The following is an 18653-nucleotide window of genomic DNA, read 5'->3' on the forward strand; positions in this document are numbered from 1 at the left end:
GATCCCCAGCTAAATTCTTACAGGGAAGTCAAGGCAGAGTGGAGAAGAGGCAGGATTTGTTTATAAAACCTCTAATCTCTAGTTGTGTGTCCAATCCTGTATCACTGTGCAACTCAGATAAGGCAGAGCTCTGAGTCTCGTCATTAATTAGCCTTTGTGGCGCATATTCATTCCTCAGATTACTCATGCAGAATATAGGTGGGGTCTGCATCAGTAGTATCAGCATATATTATTAATCAAACAGCCCAACAATTTAAATTCTGTCCTTTTGAACACAAAGTTCAAAAAAGTTAAGTACGTGTGATGAACTAACCTGAGTTTATTAAGAACACTGATGTTACAAGCACACTACCTGATTCTGCAAACACGGGGATGCCACTTGGTTTTAATCTATTCCAGAGTTTTTAAGTGTTCTTGTCTTAAATGTTTTTTATCATATATGCTTGAAAAGATGTACTTCAGCTGTTTTCACACATATGCTTGAGTGCTCCTTAGTGTCTTTGAAATAGGACCTACCTCTTACCACGCTGAGGGGCACAGTTAAGGGCAAGGGGAAATTATTGCTGGAGAGAGCCGCAGTAATCAGGTAATAAGCAGGATTACAGGAGATACTTTGTTGTGACAAATGTACATTAAAACAAACAAACAAACAAAGAACAGATTAAGATAATATTAATGGTAAAAAAACAGGTAAGCATCCGCTAATTTGAAGTGAATGGAAAAGAAGAGCAAGCGTGAGCCCACATTTACGTGGGTCTTAATTCACTGGCATTGAATACAGGATTATTTGTGTTAGTTAAAGTTATGCACTTACTTAAGTACTTTAGTTGGATTGAGGCCAGAGTACCGATGAGTAATCTGCAGAACAGAGGCCACTGAGAATAACAAATCAAAAAAAAATACTCAGAGCCAAATCTGATTGAAACAAACACATTTACTATACACCATTTCACTTTCTTCATCTTAATATTTCGAAGCCTTGGTCACGGATAGTGACTTCACTGTGCAAACACTTACTACACCAGCTTTCAATTATGACATATTTTAAACTTAAAATTAAATACCTTTTCACTAACAAAGCCTGAAGTCAATTGGTATCACATTTCAAGTGTGAGTAAACTACACAAAATTCTAGTAACCTATTACTAGCCTATAACTAAACTCTAATTTTCATGATCATCGGTAATTTTGAAAGGCTGGAAGCATATCTATTGAGCCTAGATGTTAGCAGGATGATGCAGGTCAGCATTACAGGGGTGATTTACCAAAAAATAGAGACAACCTTCAGCTCAGAGCTTAATCACCCACAATCTCAACAAAATTTCTTCAAGTAATTTACACAGACGTGGACTGAACAAATAATTCGCTCAGTGGCACAAGCTGTGCTAAGAAGCAGGTAACTGCAGGCTAAACATGGAATAAATGAGCTGTGTCATAGGTGGCCACTTTCTGCAGAGTTTATCGTGACTGAGGATCTCAACAGGACTCCTGAAGGAGTGTTTTAAAGCTATCTCAAAGAGGCAGGCAAAGACAACGAAGTGTTTTTCAGTGCAGTTCTAGGAGGACTTTAAACATCTAAGAAGGACTTCCTCATAGCACTCGGGGCTTGTGTGTTTGCATTAGATTTCAAGTCCACCCCACAGCTGACAACTCTAGGCATGAGCACCATCAGTGGCTCCACTAAAGCTTGTGGAGTCTGTTATTTCAGAGCTGCTACTATTATGCGTAGACAAACCAATACATTAATAAACTTCCTTCAACACAGAGCCTATGGTTGACCTGTAATCTCTGAATAAATTCATTTTTGACAAAAAGCTGGTTTTCAGATAGCACTGAATCTGCATAGCTTGAGGAAGCTAACCCTCGTCCCGAATTATTTCCAGGTCTACTACTGATCACTTCAGGCCTAATTTTTGTGCACTGCTTCTTTTTTATTGTTACGCACAAAAGAAATCTGCAATGACAGCAACATGCCATGGATATCTTCCTTCTGTCATGCATGCTTTCCCTTTTGAAAGCCTCTTAACTATATCCTTCCATCATTTCAGGTATGCTGCAGGTGAAAGCAGGTCATCCTCTGTACTGGTTCTGTGTTTGACACTGTCTGGGAAGGACCAAAGCAAGGGCTGTGCTAAGCAAGAAGCATATCAAGTATCTGAGCTAAATGTTTTATGACTACAAACAATACCGTAAAGAGACATGGAAATACTGGGAAGGTTTTTCCCTGTATACCAGGAACTAGAATTAAAAAAATCCCTGAAATTAGTTCCACGCTAAGGACCAGGGATACACCTCCAGGAAGCCCGCCACCTTGCTCTTGCTACTGCTGACCTTGTGGAGATGCGGATACTCACGGGCAGTGGATGCTTATAGTGTGGATATGGCAAACACTGGGTGCACAAACACGTAAGCTTAGATGCAAATTTAGTCTGTAGTTAAATGTCCACAAAGAGCTGAAATTGTTTCTTAACATGCCTCCCTAGGGCTTGGAAGAGCAGCCTACTTATACAGTGGTCTTTTCTGTAAATCTTGATACCCTCTGAAAACATGATGGTTTCCTACACACAGTTACAGTCTGTAAGTGTAAAACCCTGTTGCTACAACAAGTACAACACATGCTATCTATGGTTAACTTATCTTAAGTCACTTGCAGCTCTTGTTCAAAAATATCTGACTTCTGTAGAACTTTTTAATGTATTTATCATCATAACATCTCTTTGACTTGAAGGAGTGTAACCCAGTTGTTTTTTTTACAGATGGGAAACTGAGGCACTGGGAGACCAAGTGACTTAGAGCTGCACAAGTGATCTCTGACAGGGCAGATAGTTTAGTCAGGTAGCCAGCTCGCTCTGATCTCCAAAGCATCCCCAGCTACTGGCACTATATTTTCATTCTTTTAAAACTCTTGTTTTCCTTACTGACTCTGCAACAGAAACGCTGTTGAATTCCAAGATTTCTTCTCTAAAACAGCAACATCCAAATGCTTTGGACCATGAGAAAAAGAAGGAAGGCTAAGGAAGGCATCCTTTTCTTCAAAATGTAACCTCTGTACCCGTAAGATCTTGGATGATGGAAGAAACTACTTGGTGACCAGTTTGTGTTGTGTCCTTTTGTACCATAGCCATGCTCGGTGGCATCTTGTTGCCTTTTTCTGAAGACATATTCCAGGAAAGAAAGTTGTGCACTTTCCATGGAAACTCTTCCTTGCAGTGCTTCCTAAGAAATCAGCTTTGACAGCATCCTGCCCCTGCGTGCAACAGGTCTGTTGGGATGTACTCGTGCACGGTCATTATCAGCGTGCTTAAGGGAAAGGGGTAGGAGAGGAATTTGTTGTCTTCTTCCAGAAGTCATGTGTTCGTCAATAGCTGTTTGCATTTCTGTAAGGAGCTGGATCCTGACCTAGTACACACCACAAATGTTTCCAAGTAAATACAATCCCAACAGCCAAAGCCTGAAAGGCCAAACACACAACAGCAGGCAGATAGGGATCTTGCAGCTGCTGCTCTCCCTGCCACTCAGTGATTAGCTATTTTCCATTGTCACCAGGAACTCTCTTCTCTTCTGCTGCCCAAGCTCTTTCCCTTGCTTAGTCTTTTCTGAACCTTTAATGTTTTCCCCAACTCTTATTTTTTTTCCATCCTCTGTCTGTCCATCAGCTTCCTTTCTCATCTTCAGCACTTGTGCTAGTCATTTGTGTTTTAATAGAATAACATTGTACAAAGACCCCGATCCAGCAGTGGCTTAGCATGCACATCGCTTTAAGTGCTCTAGTACTGTTGAGTCCAACGGGGCTACCAAAATGCTTAAAATTAACCACACATTAAGTGCTTTCCTGGATCGAGGCCATCATCACATTGACATTCACCAAAACAAAACAGCACCTGAGATTCAGCAACATAAATACATAGCAACCCCAACCAAACACAGTGCTGTAACCTTCAGGTTACCCTTCTCCAGTGCCTTCTGTCATTGCTAGCTATGTTATGGCTAAACTTCAAATCTGTTCTGCAAGCGTATGCCAGAAGTAGTGCTTAGGAGCAATCCTGTTTAAGCCAATGCTTTCTTACCGTTTTAGAATCTGCTTGCCCTGTTTTGCTAGATCAGGCTCTTGGACAATACGGTCCTCAGGGCAAGAATCACGTTTATTTTTTCTACTTGAATCATATGTGCTCATGTACCACAAAATAGCAGTTAGTAACTTTTTGTTCCGAGGTACGAGGAAGAAGACTGTCTACATACTGTGGATGCCCTGGCTCATGCAATTCTAAGTGAAAAAGTATGATAGATAAAAATTTTGAAAGTCTAAGGTATTAACCTTATCACTGGCAATTTACTGTAACCTTACACATGAAGAAAGACTGAATTAGAACCTCCCTTCTCGAATTTTGCCCCCTCCCCTTCTTTTGCTGATATTCTACCTTTTCTCTTTTAGTCTCTGTTGATTACTTGACCGGTTTACACTTCAGCTTATAAGCCCCATATGGTAGAAGCCTTGCCCTTTGTTAATCATAAAATAAGATTATGCACACCTTGGGCACGGTACAAATCATTACTGTCCTCCTACAAATGTCTTCCACATGGCCCCGCCCTCAGTTCCAGCTAAGAGCGCTGTTGTGAACAAGCTCAAAGAATAAATATTTTGCATTCATTTCACCAGCACAATGGAAACATTTTTCTAAGCTGCTGCCAAGATGGTATCTAGTCCTCTTCTGAGTCAGCAGCCCATGCAGCTGACTTTCAAATGGCCCAACTTGCTTGATTGTAATCTTAAAAGAAGAAAACACAGATGCAAGCTGTATTTTTAAGAGCTGTATAGATTTCCTCACGCACAAGCAGGTAGTGACACTATAAAATACGAAAGCTGGGGGGAAGAAGCCATACAGAAGTGAATGTTGTTTGTGACATCCTCTTTATTTTTCCCAGCTTCAACAGTTCATCCAGTCAGAGGAAGGGACTGGAGAATGTTGTGAGGAAGTAACAAAGGAGTATCACTGCTTTATGTTGTCCATATCCTTTTGGTAACGACCAGCTTTTTACATACTTTAAAGCTCTGTTGGCCATTAAAGACTGTGTATCTAAAAATAAAATATAGACAAAACCAGGCTAAGGGAGATGTAGACGGCAAGGAATTCATAGCATTCCCTTCCATAGGCGCTTTTTGCTTATTCTTAGCTGTATTTTCCCTGTAGTCCAACACACGAGCCGGCATAGTGCAACAGAAAGGTTCAAAACTCTGCGACTTAATCCCTACTGCTTTGTGAATGAACAGCCTAGATGGACACAACGTTTTGTGTTCCAAAATTGCCCAGATATAGCTAGTAAGAAACTGTCAGTGACCCTATATTAACCTGCAACTTTACATTAAATCAGAGAGTATGTATCCAGCTTCTAATTGCTGACAGAGCTTACTGTTACGAAAAGTTCCCATTTTCTAGCAAAATAACAGTGTGCTTGTTAAATTAACAAGTCTGAAAATCAGACATAAATTGTGCCATGAGAAATCAGTTCAATGGGTAAAACCAGGCTGTCAGTCTTAAAGCACCCTCTTAAATCATGTTACTCAAAAGAGATCTATTTATATAGACACGAGGCCAGTTCCTTAGGTTTAGCCTTTTTATACCATGCATAGTGCAGGACTTAGGGTGATAAAAGTAACTTAGCTTTAAGCCACTAACTCTGTCTACAGGATGCTGGGGTCATGATTTTGATACTAATGTGTATCTTAAAAAAGACTCATAGATGCTCTAGTTTTAATTGCCTTAGCTACTTACAGCCTTATGAGAGCTGTCAAAGCAGCTGGGAATTGAGTGGACTCAGCATTCTGGCTTTTCATCCTTTCCACCCAGCCTTCTCCTTTTGATCCAGGACAAGGAGGAATGGGAATTGTAGGATTCCATGCCCTTAAAATAAATCCTCCACTGAGTAAATCCACAGATAGTTGATTAAATTATCTCTGTGGCTGCAGAAAAAGCCACAAACTGACACAGACACGCATTTCCTTAGGGCAGAAAAAATAATCTTTGTGCAGTACAATTTCTCTGCATCCTAAGATTGATTGCTGTGAATTTGAACACCGCAACCAGAATACAAATACATTAGGAAACCAGTGTTTCAGGAGGTTGTGGCTGGACATTTTTTCTTCTAAACGAAGTAAGTAGCTTTAAAAAAAACAGAAAAATGACCAGTAGAAAATGGATAGCAAGATGTTTGTTGCATATGCTAAATACTAAAAGGGGAAGGCGATACCAAATGTGATGTAAAAGATAAGACTAATAGGGAGAGGGTGAACTGGGAAAACAGAATATTAATTAAATGGGAGCTGTAATTAAAAAGAAGTCGTGTGGTATAGCTGAAGCTTTCTATTTTCTATTGAATGTTCAGTTGCAAGTCAGTTTACTGGTTCATTTGTTCTTCATGTCCTACTGAATCTTACTATAGACTTGCCAACCATATTAAATAATTCTTCTGTGAACCTACATTCAATTCAGTGGAGCTACTGTGATGCTCTGTCAAAGGACACTGAAATCAAATCAGGTGGGCTCAAAAGATTTTCCCATTAATATTGTGTGCAATCATTACATAGTTCATAAAAAAGTTATTCCTTCATTAGGATTGCAACTAGTTAGTTACATGCCAACTGTTGGACAAGTATATAACATTTTTAAATTAAACATACTTTCAGGTGGACAGCAACAGTTCCAGTAAAGAGAAATATTTGAACAATGATAGCTTGTTACAGCCCATAGGATCTATTAGAGAACACTATCATCTCCCCAAAGGAGTGCTGGTATTAAAGCACTTAAAACTAGTCTGGACACACCACCACTGCAAGAGCTTTCTTCACTGGTAAATGACAGCCCTTCTGGCTTTAATTTCTGTGATCAGTTTACTGTGGTGTAAATCAAAGCTGAATCACAGTAATGTCTTGGCACTCTTAATATATTGCCTTAAACCACATGAATGCTGAAATAGGGAGCTCTTGTACATTTGCAGACTGAATTCCTTTTTTTTCCCAGCCTGTGCCTTTTTTTCTTTTTTAAGACAACATCAGAATCAAAGAACGCTTTTCTGTTCTCTTCCTCCGATTGAAACCTCTTTAATCAGCCAGCTAGATGATGGAGCTCTGATGGGTGGCATGGCTTTTTGGAGACAGCCAAACTGAAGGCCCTGCTGCACATACCCCGGCTTCCAGGCTCCTTGCCAGCAGCAGGGTGTGATGTAACAGCCTTTCATGCTGAACAAGTTAACAGCCCTGGGTTTGAGTTTACTACGTTTTGGCTAAGAAACAGCACAAATCGCCTTGCAAGGAAGTGCTACCATTTAACAAGCAGGTAGCTGCAGAAACAGTCTTGTTTCTCTCTCCGTATCTAGGACTGGAAGCGAGTCCCAGCTGTACGTTAACATCTCTCCTCTTCCAGATGCTGCAGCAGCAAAGTTTGTGTAAAATGAATCCAAACCAGACTCTCTCAGTCCCTCCTGTGTGCTATATCTGCAGTTTTAACAGGACTGGCTCACACAAAGGAGTAAGTCTCAGACTACCTTCTGGCTGAGATCCCTCTTTTTAAGAACATTCTGGGAAATTTCTTGGCTCAGAAGTTATTTGGAGAGCAGTGGGTAACTACACAATCACAGGGAAAGGACCATTTGAAACCATGTTTTGCCATTGTCACTTCTGAGCAGAGGAAGCCCCAACCCTGTTTTTCACCAGAACAGAACTCGAAGGCAACTCCTCAGTTTGGAGCTAGCATCTTCTTTCTCTGGCCTGGACTCCTCTCATGCTGGGAAAAGGGAAACCCATAAAGGCCAGCAAATGATGTACCACAAAAAATGCCTGTGTTTGCAGGAGACAGGGAGTACTGCTGTTTTCACAGTATCTTATGCATCAGTGGAAGAAGAAAGGATGAAATGGAAAGGATACAACCACATCAAGCTCAGCATACTACATTCCACTTTAAAATACGGGCAAAGCGGAAACAGGGCAAACATGTTCGTTATTGAATTTGCAACCTCTCTACATTCCTTTCATGGCTAGTAATGTCACATTAGAGAAGAGTTATCATTTACCACTTACTGCCTGAAGGTTACACAGTCCAAACAACACAGGGCCGAAGTACAGAGTCATGAACTGTACTATGAAAAATCAAATTGCTCCTTCTCCATTTAATGCAGCACAAAGTAATCTTTTGGTATAGCTTTGATCTCTTATCAGCTGAATTTCTCATTATAACCTTCTAACTCCACCACTTGGAACACCTCCACACCCAGAAGAAAGCCTGTAAGAGCTGCTGCCACGGTGTGTCACAGGCTCATCACATCTCACTTGGGACATCTAACAGAAGTGCCTCAGTCAGAAATGCAGCACCTGGAGTCACTCCCTTTATAACCAGCGCCAAAGGCTCTCCAGCCCACTGAAGAGCTGATTCATCCCCTGCAAATGCCTCTCGGTATCCCACAGAGGCAACTGGAGCTACTATACTCCCAACTTAAGCGGCTCAGATAGGTTTCTAAAGTTAGGTGGGATAAACGCAGACCGTAGTGGTTATCAGAGACATCCATTTAGCATGCGGTTAATTGCTTAGCTTTGTATACTGTGTTGAGATGATACTCACTGAGGGAGGATCTCCCTCTGTCAGGAGTTGTCTCCCACTTTTTATTCCCCTCACCAAAATTCATAGCTTAAATATCACATCAGAATAGACACTAAGTGCTACTAAAACATGAAAGGTTTAGGGAAATTAAGATTCTTATTCTCTCCTCCATGCCTTCCCTTTGACTGAACAGATTTAACCATTCTGCACCACAGTCTCAGACATACAAAAACCAAGTACACAATTGGCTTCAAATGCAGTTCATTACAAAAATGGGCTAAGATTAGTTCCAGGTCCTGATACGGCACCTTCCTATAGTTATCTGCTGTTCTGTAGGGGTTTTTTTAATAATAATTCTGGGTCTGGGTCCTCTTTGCTACTGCAATATATATAGCAATCATAAAAAATTTGTAATAGTTCTGGGATCTCAGACATTATCATCGTTAGTTAAGCAATGTAATAAGTAAATAAGATTTAAGTTGACAGGGCCCTGTAGATAAGAGTCAGCTTCTTGTTTCAGATGTGAACACAGAAACTTCCCTGTCATTAAACTGATCGTTTAACAGCATGGCCACTATGAAACCATATATCATATAATTTATAGTGTGGTTTTAAGATCATTGGAATTGTTATGCCAAGAAATGGTGATCTAAGTAAACAAGAAATTGAGTTTGCCTTTTACAGATTTGTTTAGGGTATGTGCATTGTGAAAACATGTAATTATTAACACACAGCTCTGGATAAATGAAATGTTTGAAATACAGTACTCAAATCAAGAATGTTGGTCTACTGCCATCATATTTGTAAAGGAATGCTAGGTAAATCATGTACAGGGACTGAAGGACACTACAGTCCTGAGTGAACACCCATCAGCTTCAGATTCACGCCTTTCTGCAGAAACTCAGCCTTTCCTTCCTCTAACAGTTTCTCCTACTGGAAGAGCTCAGCAAATCTCTCTCTCATCTATGTTGAAAATTAAACATCCAGGGCTTTGTTCCTCACAGATCTGTAGCTGCTGACATTTGTTCCCAAGTAAACCAAAAAACCTAATGATTCACTGGCAGCCGTGCACACTCACTGTTCTCAGATAAAAATGAGTACAGAAGGTACAAAACCAAGATAACCAGGCGCTATACATCCTATGTATTTCTGTATCTTCTGAACGGGAGGTAATTGAGTCCAACATACTGAGTTTCCATCCAGACTCTCTCTTGTACATATACACAACCACAACAGTTGATAAGTACTTGCTGAGAATTCTGTTCCTTTATTCTGGCATATTCTGCTTAACTTCATATTGTCTGAATCAGCAAATAACTAAGAACAACACAAACTTTTCAGTCTTTTGGTCAGTGGAATGTGCTAAGATTATGTTGTTCCCTATGTCTATTCTAACAGGTACAATAGACCACTCCGTAGCTGCATAACACAGATAAACTTATTCATTTGAAAATAATATGGCTGATTGACTGAAACCTACCAAAAATACTTTTGTGTCCTACAAGCCTTTGAGTGTCATAATTTATGTATCCCAAGACTACTACTTAGATGAAAAAGCAGACAGTTGGTTGAAGAAAAGTTACTGCTGGACTGCCCCAACTATAAATTCATGTTATTTATTTCATTTTATTTGCTACTTTAATTATTTACTTCTGCATAGCAGCAGAACAGAAAGTCTAGGGAGAGTTTGACTTGCTTAATCTAGAAAAACAAAGGTTGGTTACAGGTACAAAAGGATGTAACAAACAATGAATGAAAATGGCTATTAATCATAAAGGCAAATGATCATAACCTCTCCACAGAAAAAAAAAAAAGGATTAATGAAAATCAGAGACTCCCCAACCATTACAGAAAGGGTCCCCAAAACAGGGCACGTGTTTAACTGGATGTGTGAAGGACTTGGAAGTAGTAAGTGAATGTTGATCCAGTACCTAAACACTTCCAGCATAACAATGGCTGCTGCTACTGTGGAGGTACCTGACACCAGGGCAGAAAGGTTTTGGGATGCTGTGTTAGTGCACTCAGATCCCAAGCAGCTTTCCCATGGGCGAGTGGGAGGAAGCTTCCTGCTTTAAAAAATAACTAAGAACTGGAATGAAACAGAACTTGTAGTCATTCCACAGGGAAACAGACTTCATGGACCTTTATGCCATTTGCAGTTGTACATTTCTAGATACAGTAAATGTCAAAGATTTCATATTCCGAGGGAATAAAAAAACCCAAAAGCTGGGAAAGAGATGCAGGATAGTTAACTGGTGACAGATCACAGTCTGCTAGTTCCATGAGGGAGGGGAACGGTGAATGGAAAGATACAGTTAATGCAAGAAAAATAACACAAAAAAGAAAGAAGGGGCAAAAAAGGCAGAGGAGAAAAGAAAAGGAGCGATGCCTCTGAGGCTCAGGCTGGCCAAAGGAGAGGGGAGGAGGCACAACGTCATGCAGTGCGGATGTTGTGGTGGAGAGTATCAGAGGCTGGAATTCACATGTTGCCAGGAACTGCTGAGGTCATGCATTCCCAGGAGCTGAAGAAACCACTCTTACAAAGACAACTCTACTATGTGGAGGGCTGGATGAATACCCCGGTAGTGCTGCCCTTCTTCCTCTACGCTCAGAGCTGGGGCAGGAGGTGTGATAGCAACTAGTGCCGTTAGTCACCAGCTGTCCCAGTCATCTCAGACTCCAGAGGCAGCAGGCACTCAGGACTCCTGCAGCTCACGCTCTGAATTTCTTTTCAATATGCTCTCCTTGTCTGCTAGCTCTCTCATCAGCTCTCCCTAAGGGAGAGAAAAGACAATCCTACATAAAATATTATCCTTCTCTAAAGCGGCATCTCAGCAGTGTATGTTGGGATCTGTAGCCGTATCAAAACTCACTTGAGAAGCATGCAAAAATGAGTTGCTATTTGGGTAAACCAGAAGAGGAGCTGCCATCTTTGGGTTCCTAGTGCCTTATCAGCTGAACATCGGGCAAGCTGAGACAAGGCTGAAGTAAAGAGTCGACGACATTGTCTCACACTGTGTCCACATTATGGACAGTATGGTTCTAGCCCATTGGTTGCAATACTAGAAACAGTTAACATACAACCCTGTACATTTCCCAGTGGAAAACTGGACACATGCTTTACTTACTGGTTTTGAGGTAGCACAGGGAGCTGGTGTCATGATAGGAGGCTTGGCTGCACTTTGAGATGGAGGCAAAGAAAATCTCTGCCCTGTGTCCGGAGGTGAAGAACAATGAATCCGTGTTTCTAGTCTCTCGGGCTCATGCTTATAGGATTCAAGAGGAAACGTGGGCTGCTTGGTCACTTGTGTTGGGGTGGATGGAGAAGAGGAGAGGCCAGAGGCTGTAAACAAGAATAATTACCAGAGATCAGTTCAGAAGAAAAGCAGACAGAAATCTCAGCTTTACAGTGAACATGTATTTTTTCATCACCTTTCCCCAGACTAAGAGCAGGTACCTCACCTCCTCGTTTATGAAAGGGAATTGCTCCGCCTTGCAGGTAAAACTCTTGTAATCATTCAACTGGGCGAACTGTCTGATCCATTTACAGTGGCAAGGCGAGAGCGCTGGAGGTTCATGTTGTATTAACCTCCTGCCTGATTGCTGATTTCTAAAATGATCCTCGACACTGGCATTACTTTATTGTTATAATTTTAATCCTGTGAGTCTCAGGATTACCTCCAGCTCATGGCAAACAGCTCGAGTTTTAATAGTTGCTTTTTCTTCTTCTTCATTATTTAACAGCCAGCAGCTAGAATAAAATTAGGAGCAGAGGCAAAAAGGAACAGGGCATATTTCCCATGAGCCTCGGTTTGCTTTCTATAAGGCTCTTGGCAATGCCTTTATACAAATTAGAATTGTTTTCAGTGGCCTTTGAGGAGAAAGATTACTCATATATTTTGCTGAAAATCAGTATCAGCAGCAGATCATTTCTCTTGTGAGCATCCTGTTGTTATTTGACACGTGCATCAACCCCAGCTGTATTTTTGGTTACGTTCTTAGGGCAGTTGTGAATTGTGATCAAACAGATCATTTAAGCTATATTTGTTATCCATTTAAGAACCAGCAGACAGCCACAATCAATTATAAAATTCAAGTTACAACATCTGTGTTTCTTGTTATATCTATATGTACGTCAGCAAACAAAGGATGACTCGCTTATGCCAGCATAAATCAGGACAGACTTAAATGGATAAAAAACTATGAGGCTGAACAGAGCAACATATTTTTAAGTTAAGTGGGCTATATGATCTCTGAATTTGGTTCACTTCTTGTACTTCCAGAGATTTGTGCAGATGATCAGTTAGTCCAGACGGGACTAAAGTCCAATGAAAGGGAGCAGATAAGATAGCATTAAATAAGCATAAAACTCCAAGCCATTCAAACAAGTGTTTGAAAACATGGTAATACATCTTTATGTTAAGTCTAGCTCATTTTCTCAGTTTCTCATCTTTCTTCTCATCTTTCAAGGCTCCACAGAGTTTTTTGCACCAAAGTTTTTTTTTCCCTTTCAAAAGCTTGGCATTGGTGGTGCCCGCAGCCTCTACTGGTCCTTCCTTTCAACCCAGGACAAAGTGCGTTAGTACAACTCGCTTTATACTCATTACCTCTCAGTGTCACGTTTTACCTCACAGGCAGCATTTTCAAAGAAAACTTTGTATTGATGGAAACTAAGAATAAAACTCACTAGTCACTAAGATGCTAGACTCAGAAGGCTAGAAATCCAACAACTCAGGGAGGGATCTATTACTTGAAAAAACTATTACTCCTGAAATACCCAGGGAAGAGTTGTGATATCTTATGACTAAAGGAATTCACAAGGAATTTAGGTAACTGTTCTTTAGCTATCATTCTTAATTGAAAATTACTTTCTTTATGGCTTTTACATATGAATAGATTTAACTTTAAAAGAACAGAATCACTCATCAAGAAACCTGCAAAATAATTAGCCTCTAATGTGTTTTATTTGTAGTGGCTTTAGTGGTGCAATGTAATGTATTTATTTCTGTCAGAGAAAATCCTGGAATCAAAGGGTTGAAAAATCAATCAAAGGAATCAAAAAGGACCCCCTACTTAGTCCCTCTCTTCAGTCCTTTTCCAAAATTGCAGCTGCCTTCCGTAACTTCCATTTCATCTCATAAGGAGACCTGCAGCTCTGCCAGTCAAGCAGCAATAGCCACAGGTCCAGTGGAGACTGGGTGTTGTAGGCAGATATAAATGTTGTTTAATGTGACATGCTACGGGGTGAGGCAAGAAGAACAACCCTGGTATTGTGAATGTCCTCAGCTTCTCCTGATTGAGGTGGGACTGGAGAGTGTTACACATCCTAAAGGATTAAAAGGACACCTAACTTGCCTGTTCAATTTTTGCTTACAGAGAAATTGAGATAAACAGTTGTGGGGAAGATGCTCGTCTTCTGTGTTTTTATGGATGTACAAATGTTTCCTGAGCACTCAGGCTGGGGTTTGAGGTAGATGGTAGCTGTAATTGATGCAAATGTAAAACCACTAAAAGGGAGAGAAATGCCATTAGATCTTAAAGTCTTGCTGCTGGGATGCGTTCAGTGTGCACTAATGTATTCAGCAAGTCTGCAAAACCATTTCCAGTATCAGCAAGCTCTGCCAAAAGAACGATTACGAGACTTAAGGAAACCACATATTCACTGTCCTAGCAAGGCTGGCCTGCCAAGTGCAGAGGACATCTATAGGACACAGGAAGGTGTGGATCAAAGGAGACCAAGGAAGTAACATCTCTTACATCCTATGAAAACTATTGCCACCTCAGTATAGATGTGTACCAGCACGGCCAGGACAGACAGCATGGTTTCCATTTTATAAGAACATTCACTGGTGGTGAATCTGCTTTTGGATGCCAGTCTCGCACACTCAGTGTGCTTTTTTTATGGATTAAGAGCATCTGTGACTCCAGCAACTTTACTGGGAGCACTCTGAGTCTTAGAACTGTTTGTTTCAACTAGGCACTTAAAACATAAAGTACTTACCCTGAGGCACACCCTAATACGTCTGAGATTCAATTTTTCTGTGACTCAGTTGCCGCACAGAGGTGGAGGGGAAATTATAATTATTTTTCAGGGCATTTGATTAAATTATGTAATTAATCTTTTCAATCCTCCGTATTTAAAAGCCTACTTCATACCATTATTGTGGTATCTATGTTATTTACATTTGTACAATACTGAGACTGAAGGAATAATCCCATAGGAAATGTTAAATATTTTCATGAATATTAAAACAAAAGACTTTTGGCTGCTGCGATAGAGCTCAACATCCTAAACCCTACAAAGGATTTTATAAAAGCCTGCCACATAAAAGAATGAAAATCTGCAATATATCCCCAGACCAAAATCAGTTCAGGAGTAACAGAACTTTATAATAACTTTAATCCTATTGGACTGCCATCTAAACAGGCACCACTGGTATAAATACATAGTTATATGTATATGCTGCCCTGTTCTACTACAAAAGAAGTCCATTGGAGAGACAAGACACAGCTGTGTCCCATGGCTGAAAACAGTTCATTTTGGAGAAGGTAGGCATAAAATAATTAAGCAAACTTTCCAACAATTCTAGAATCTTCTATAATGAAGCTGAAAAAATTCAGTATATACATAGGATTTTGGAGAAGAAACAATCTTTGAGATTGGCTGCAAACTACTGGTTCTAGTAAGGAGATGAACTGATACGGCAAGTAATTATCTCATGCTAATGTTTCTTTCATCAGACAATGAAATGCATAATGAAGTGTCGTATATTCATGTTAAGAAACTGAATAGCTCTTCCTTTTTCCATAACATAAAATGAGAATTTTAGATAAAAATGTAAGAGAGAAAAAAGTCTAGCAGATCATTTACTGTGTCACTGGCTAATGCAAGGTTTTGTCCTATATTTTCTATTGAATGCTGCCTCTATCCAGTTTTAAAACAGTCCAGGAGTTTTGCTTTTTATGAATCATCCTGACATTTCCTTTCTGGGGACAAAACGAATGAAAAGAGAGGATAGCTTTGTGGTCTCCATATTGATGAATCATAAGCCCTAGCATTTGCATAATAGAAGATGCATAAGCTAAGAATATTCATAAGACTATGTGAATACATGGTGCAAAACTGCATGAATGTAAAGAAACAACTTTCATATTATAGTGTAACTTTACTCAGAATATGTATGTGAGATCCCAGCAGAACTAAACAGCACTAGTCTTAATTCTGAGCAAAAGGGGGCTACCTCCAGTTGCCTTCCCCCGTGGCACTGCTGGCTCTGGTGGCACGTGGTGATGGCCCAGCATTCTGTCCTGGGCTGCACATCACAGGGTGGACGCAGGAGCCCCGGGAAAGCCCTGCTGTAACAGCGGAGCCCGCAGCTCTGCCTAAGCTCGCATGCAACGCTGGCTGGTACTCGGTTGGTGACAAACATGCAAAACCAATGCTGCTGCCTCCGCTTGTTTCTCTAGGTATTTGCAATTATTTCTTGTAAATAAACCCCTTATTTTGCACAGCATTAAGTTCTCCACCCGCTGACCTGGGCGTTCTGATCCAAACCAGCCCTCTACTGATCCATAACAGGAAAGGATGAAGCACTATGCTCTCATTTGCGTACTCCCAAGGGAAGAAGGGTGGCTGCCCTCCTACATTTCCTACATTCCCCGGGTGACACCCACGATTAGTTCTGCCACCTACATTTCACGCCTGACCTGGCAGGATGCATCTGGCAGTTTCTGGGAGGAAGGATGCTCACAGCCCAGTGATTCCTGCCAAAGCCTCCCTTTTATGTCAACCCTTTTCCAGAAAGAAAAACAGCTCCTGCCCCCCTGAACCTTAGGAGCCACCTGCCCACAAATGACGCCGTGATGGAGTTCAGGGATGCGCTAATGCTCCTACGCAGAAGGTGGCTTTGGGTGGTTTGTGACAGGGGAGTCACACTCCCCTGTTGAGGGCCAAAGGATCTAGCCAGCAGCCTGCTCTCAAGCTTTACTTTTTTTTTTTAAACTTTTTTTATTTGTGGGCTTAAGGTGAAGTTGCTAAAACTGGTGAGAGTTACTGGCCATGAAAAATAAAACACTTTTGCAGTTTACCTCTTCCTAGGAATCACACTTCAGTATTCTCTCATCCTGTACCTGATCAAGCAGGTAATTGCTAACATGTAAAGCCGTTGTTAAATAGCTTTCCAAGTTTATATACAATGATATATTAATTTACCATTTAGACTGAAACTTCTCAGAAAAAAACCAAAAGGATTTTCCATTTGCAGTGGCTCCATGTGACACTTTTTGTCTGACTCCTTCCCAGGACAACACGGTCCTTTCATTTCCATTCTTCAGCTGGCAGTGAAACAGAGAAGGCGGCAGGCTGTGGTTGCTGAATTTTAAGTAGTTAGCAGCACAAGCGAATCTGAGTTGAGCCGGCTGTTCATTAAGCTGATTCACTCTTCAGACACAATACTATGTTAATTTTGACACATAAGCAAATCGATGACAATTATGTGAAATGAAGTTTAATGCCACTTAATGGCAGTAAAACTATGAACCCATAAGCAGGTAAATGGCTACTGGCTCTTTCCATTCAAATAGTACTGGTGATACGGACACTAAATGTTGTAAAATACCTGTTAGTTAAAAATAATAATATAATTAAGCCTGAAAAGTAATCGTAAGAGTTACTGTACCAAAAAAGCTAATAGATACTTCCCAGAAAATTTCCTGCCCTATCTAGCATTTTCACTTACACATCAATTCAGGATGCCTCCCATCGTAAAAGAACTAGAGCTTCTGCTGTCGAATCGTACAGCCTGTATCTGTGATCAACGGTGTATCGCTCAGATAAGGGCCAGGCCTTCCAGTCCTTCATCTAAGCTTCCTGGGCCTGGCTGAGCAGCCTCTGTCCCAGCTGCATTAGCAAGCACAATTGTTTCAATTGTACTGAAACAGCTCCATGGTTTCTCACGTAGCTGGTACACAATTCAATTGGAAGCTTACTTGTTTCCAAAACCATCTTTCAGATTTTATTAATCAAAAGAAGGGGGAAATACACTCTTTAATTAAATTTAATTAGATTTAATTAAAATACCATATGCTTTCTGAAAAGTTTCACAGGGAAATGTATATTTTTGCAGTAAAAATGTAATTTCTTTATGTTAGTTCAAACATTGTAAAGGAAACCACTCCTTTAGTGGTCTCAGCCACAGAAATACCTGAACGAGACAGCTCCAACTTCTGCTTTCGAAGCTGTTTCACTTTGTAAAACCAAAGACAAAGCCACATCAGTTTCCAGAATTCAGCTTGTTCTACTCCGCCTGTGGTCTATTTACATGCCTAAACAACACTCATATATGTGGAATCTGCAATGTAACACCTTTTCCTTGTAAAACTGAGAAATCAGGACCTGCAGAGTTCAACGAGTAAAGCTGAGAATTGTGCTGGTTTCTGAAGAGCTCAAGGTCCCTTTATGAGGAAAGGCTGATCAGGAAAAATGCTTTCCCAGAGCTGTATCCTTTACAGGGTTTACTGCAGATCTCTCCTGCACTGCTGATTAGACAGAGGATCTTCAGCCTTGCTCAGAACCCTGCAGTGGTTACCTTACATCTGTGAAATGTCCTTGACAAATCTGGAAAGACTTGACACATTATGTCAGCGTGGCTTACCCAACATAACTGAAATAATATTTCCTTAGAGCATCTTTTCAAGTACCCACCATCTGGGAACAGCAAGCAGGCTACCCCTGCGATCTCAGCTAAAGGGGGCTTTGAGGCCTTGGGAGGGTTTGGGTTTGTGTTGTTTGGCCCTTTCAGAGTGCCCTGCGAGGTTCTGGATACACGATCAAAGCAGTCATCGCCCATGCACTCTCAGGCTGGTCAGGGGCAGGCTCCCAGCCACGGGGGAGCGACCCTGCGGAGCTCCCCTGGTCCCACTGCGTAAGCACCCTTGCAGCTGGTTTCTACCCTCTCCCAAGCTTAGCACCTTTCTGAGACTGAAACCTCCACAGTGGCCCTGCGTTTTCACACTTGGTTCTTAGTAGTTATCCTCTACAGCTACAAGTTTCATCACTTTTGGTTT

At 40.9% G+C, this 18653-nt stretch overlaps 1 protein-coding gene across 4 annotated transcripts in view; it reads right to left on the reverse strand.

The window, feature by feature from the left end:
• PRKAG2 (protein kinase AMP-activated non-catalytic subunit gamma 2) overlaps positions 1 to 18653 on the reverse strand; it is a 223293-nt gene that overhangs the window by 60532 nt on the left and 144108 nt on the right. For 3 of the 4 annotated variants that reach the window (XM_037386868.1, XM_037386869.1, XM_037386871.1), the window contains one exon: positions 11717 to 11931. In XM_037386868.1, coding sequence (XP_037242765.1) covers positions 11717 to 11931 — 215 coding nt within the window. Of the gene's footprint in view, positions 1 to 814; positions 838 to 11716; positions 11932 to 18653 lie in introns of those variants that run through there. The other variant, XM_037386873.1, reaches the window with a different exon arrangement.

This window comes from Falco rusticolus, chromosome 4 (genome assembly GCF_015220075.1).
Source record: "Falco rusticolus isolate bFalRus1 chromosome 4, bFalRus1.pri, whole genome shotgun sequence".
In the NCBI taxonomy this organism is placed as follows: Eukaryota; Metazoa; Chordata; class Aves; order Falconiformes; family Falconidae; genus Falco; species Falco rusticolus.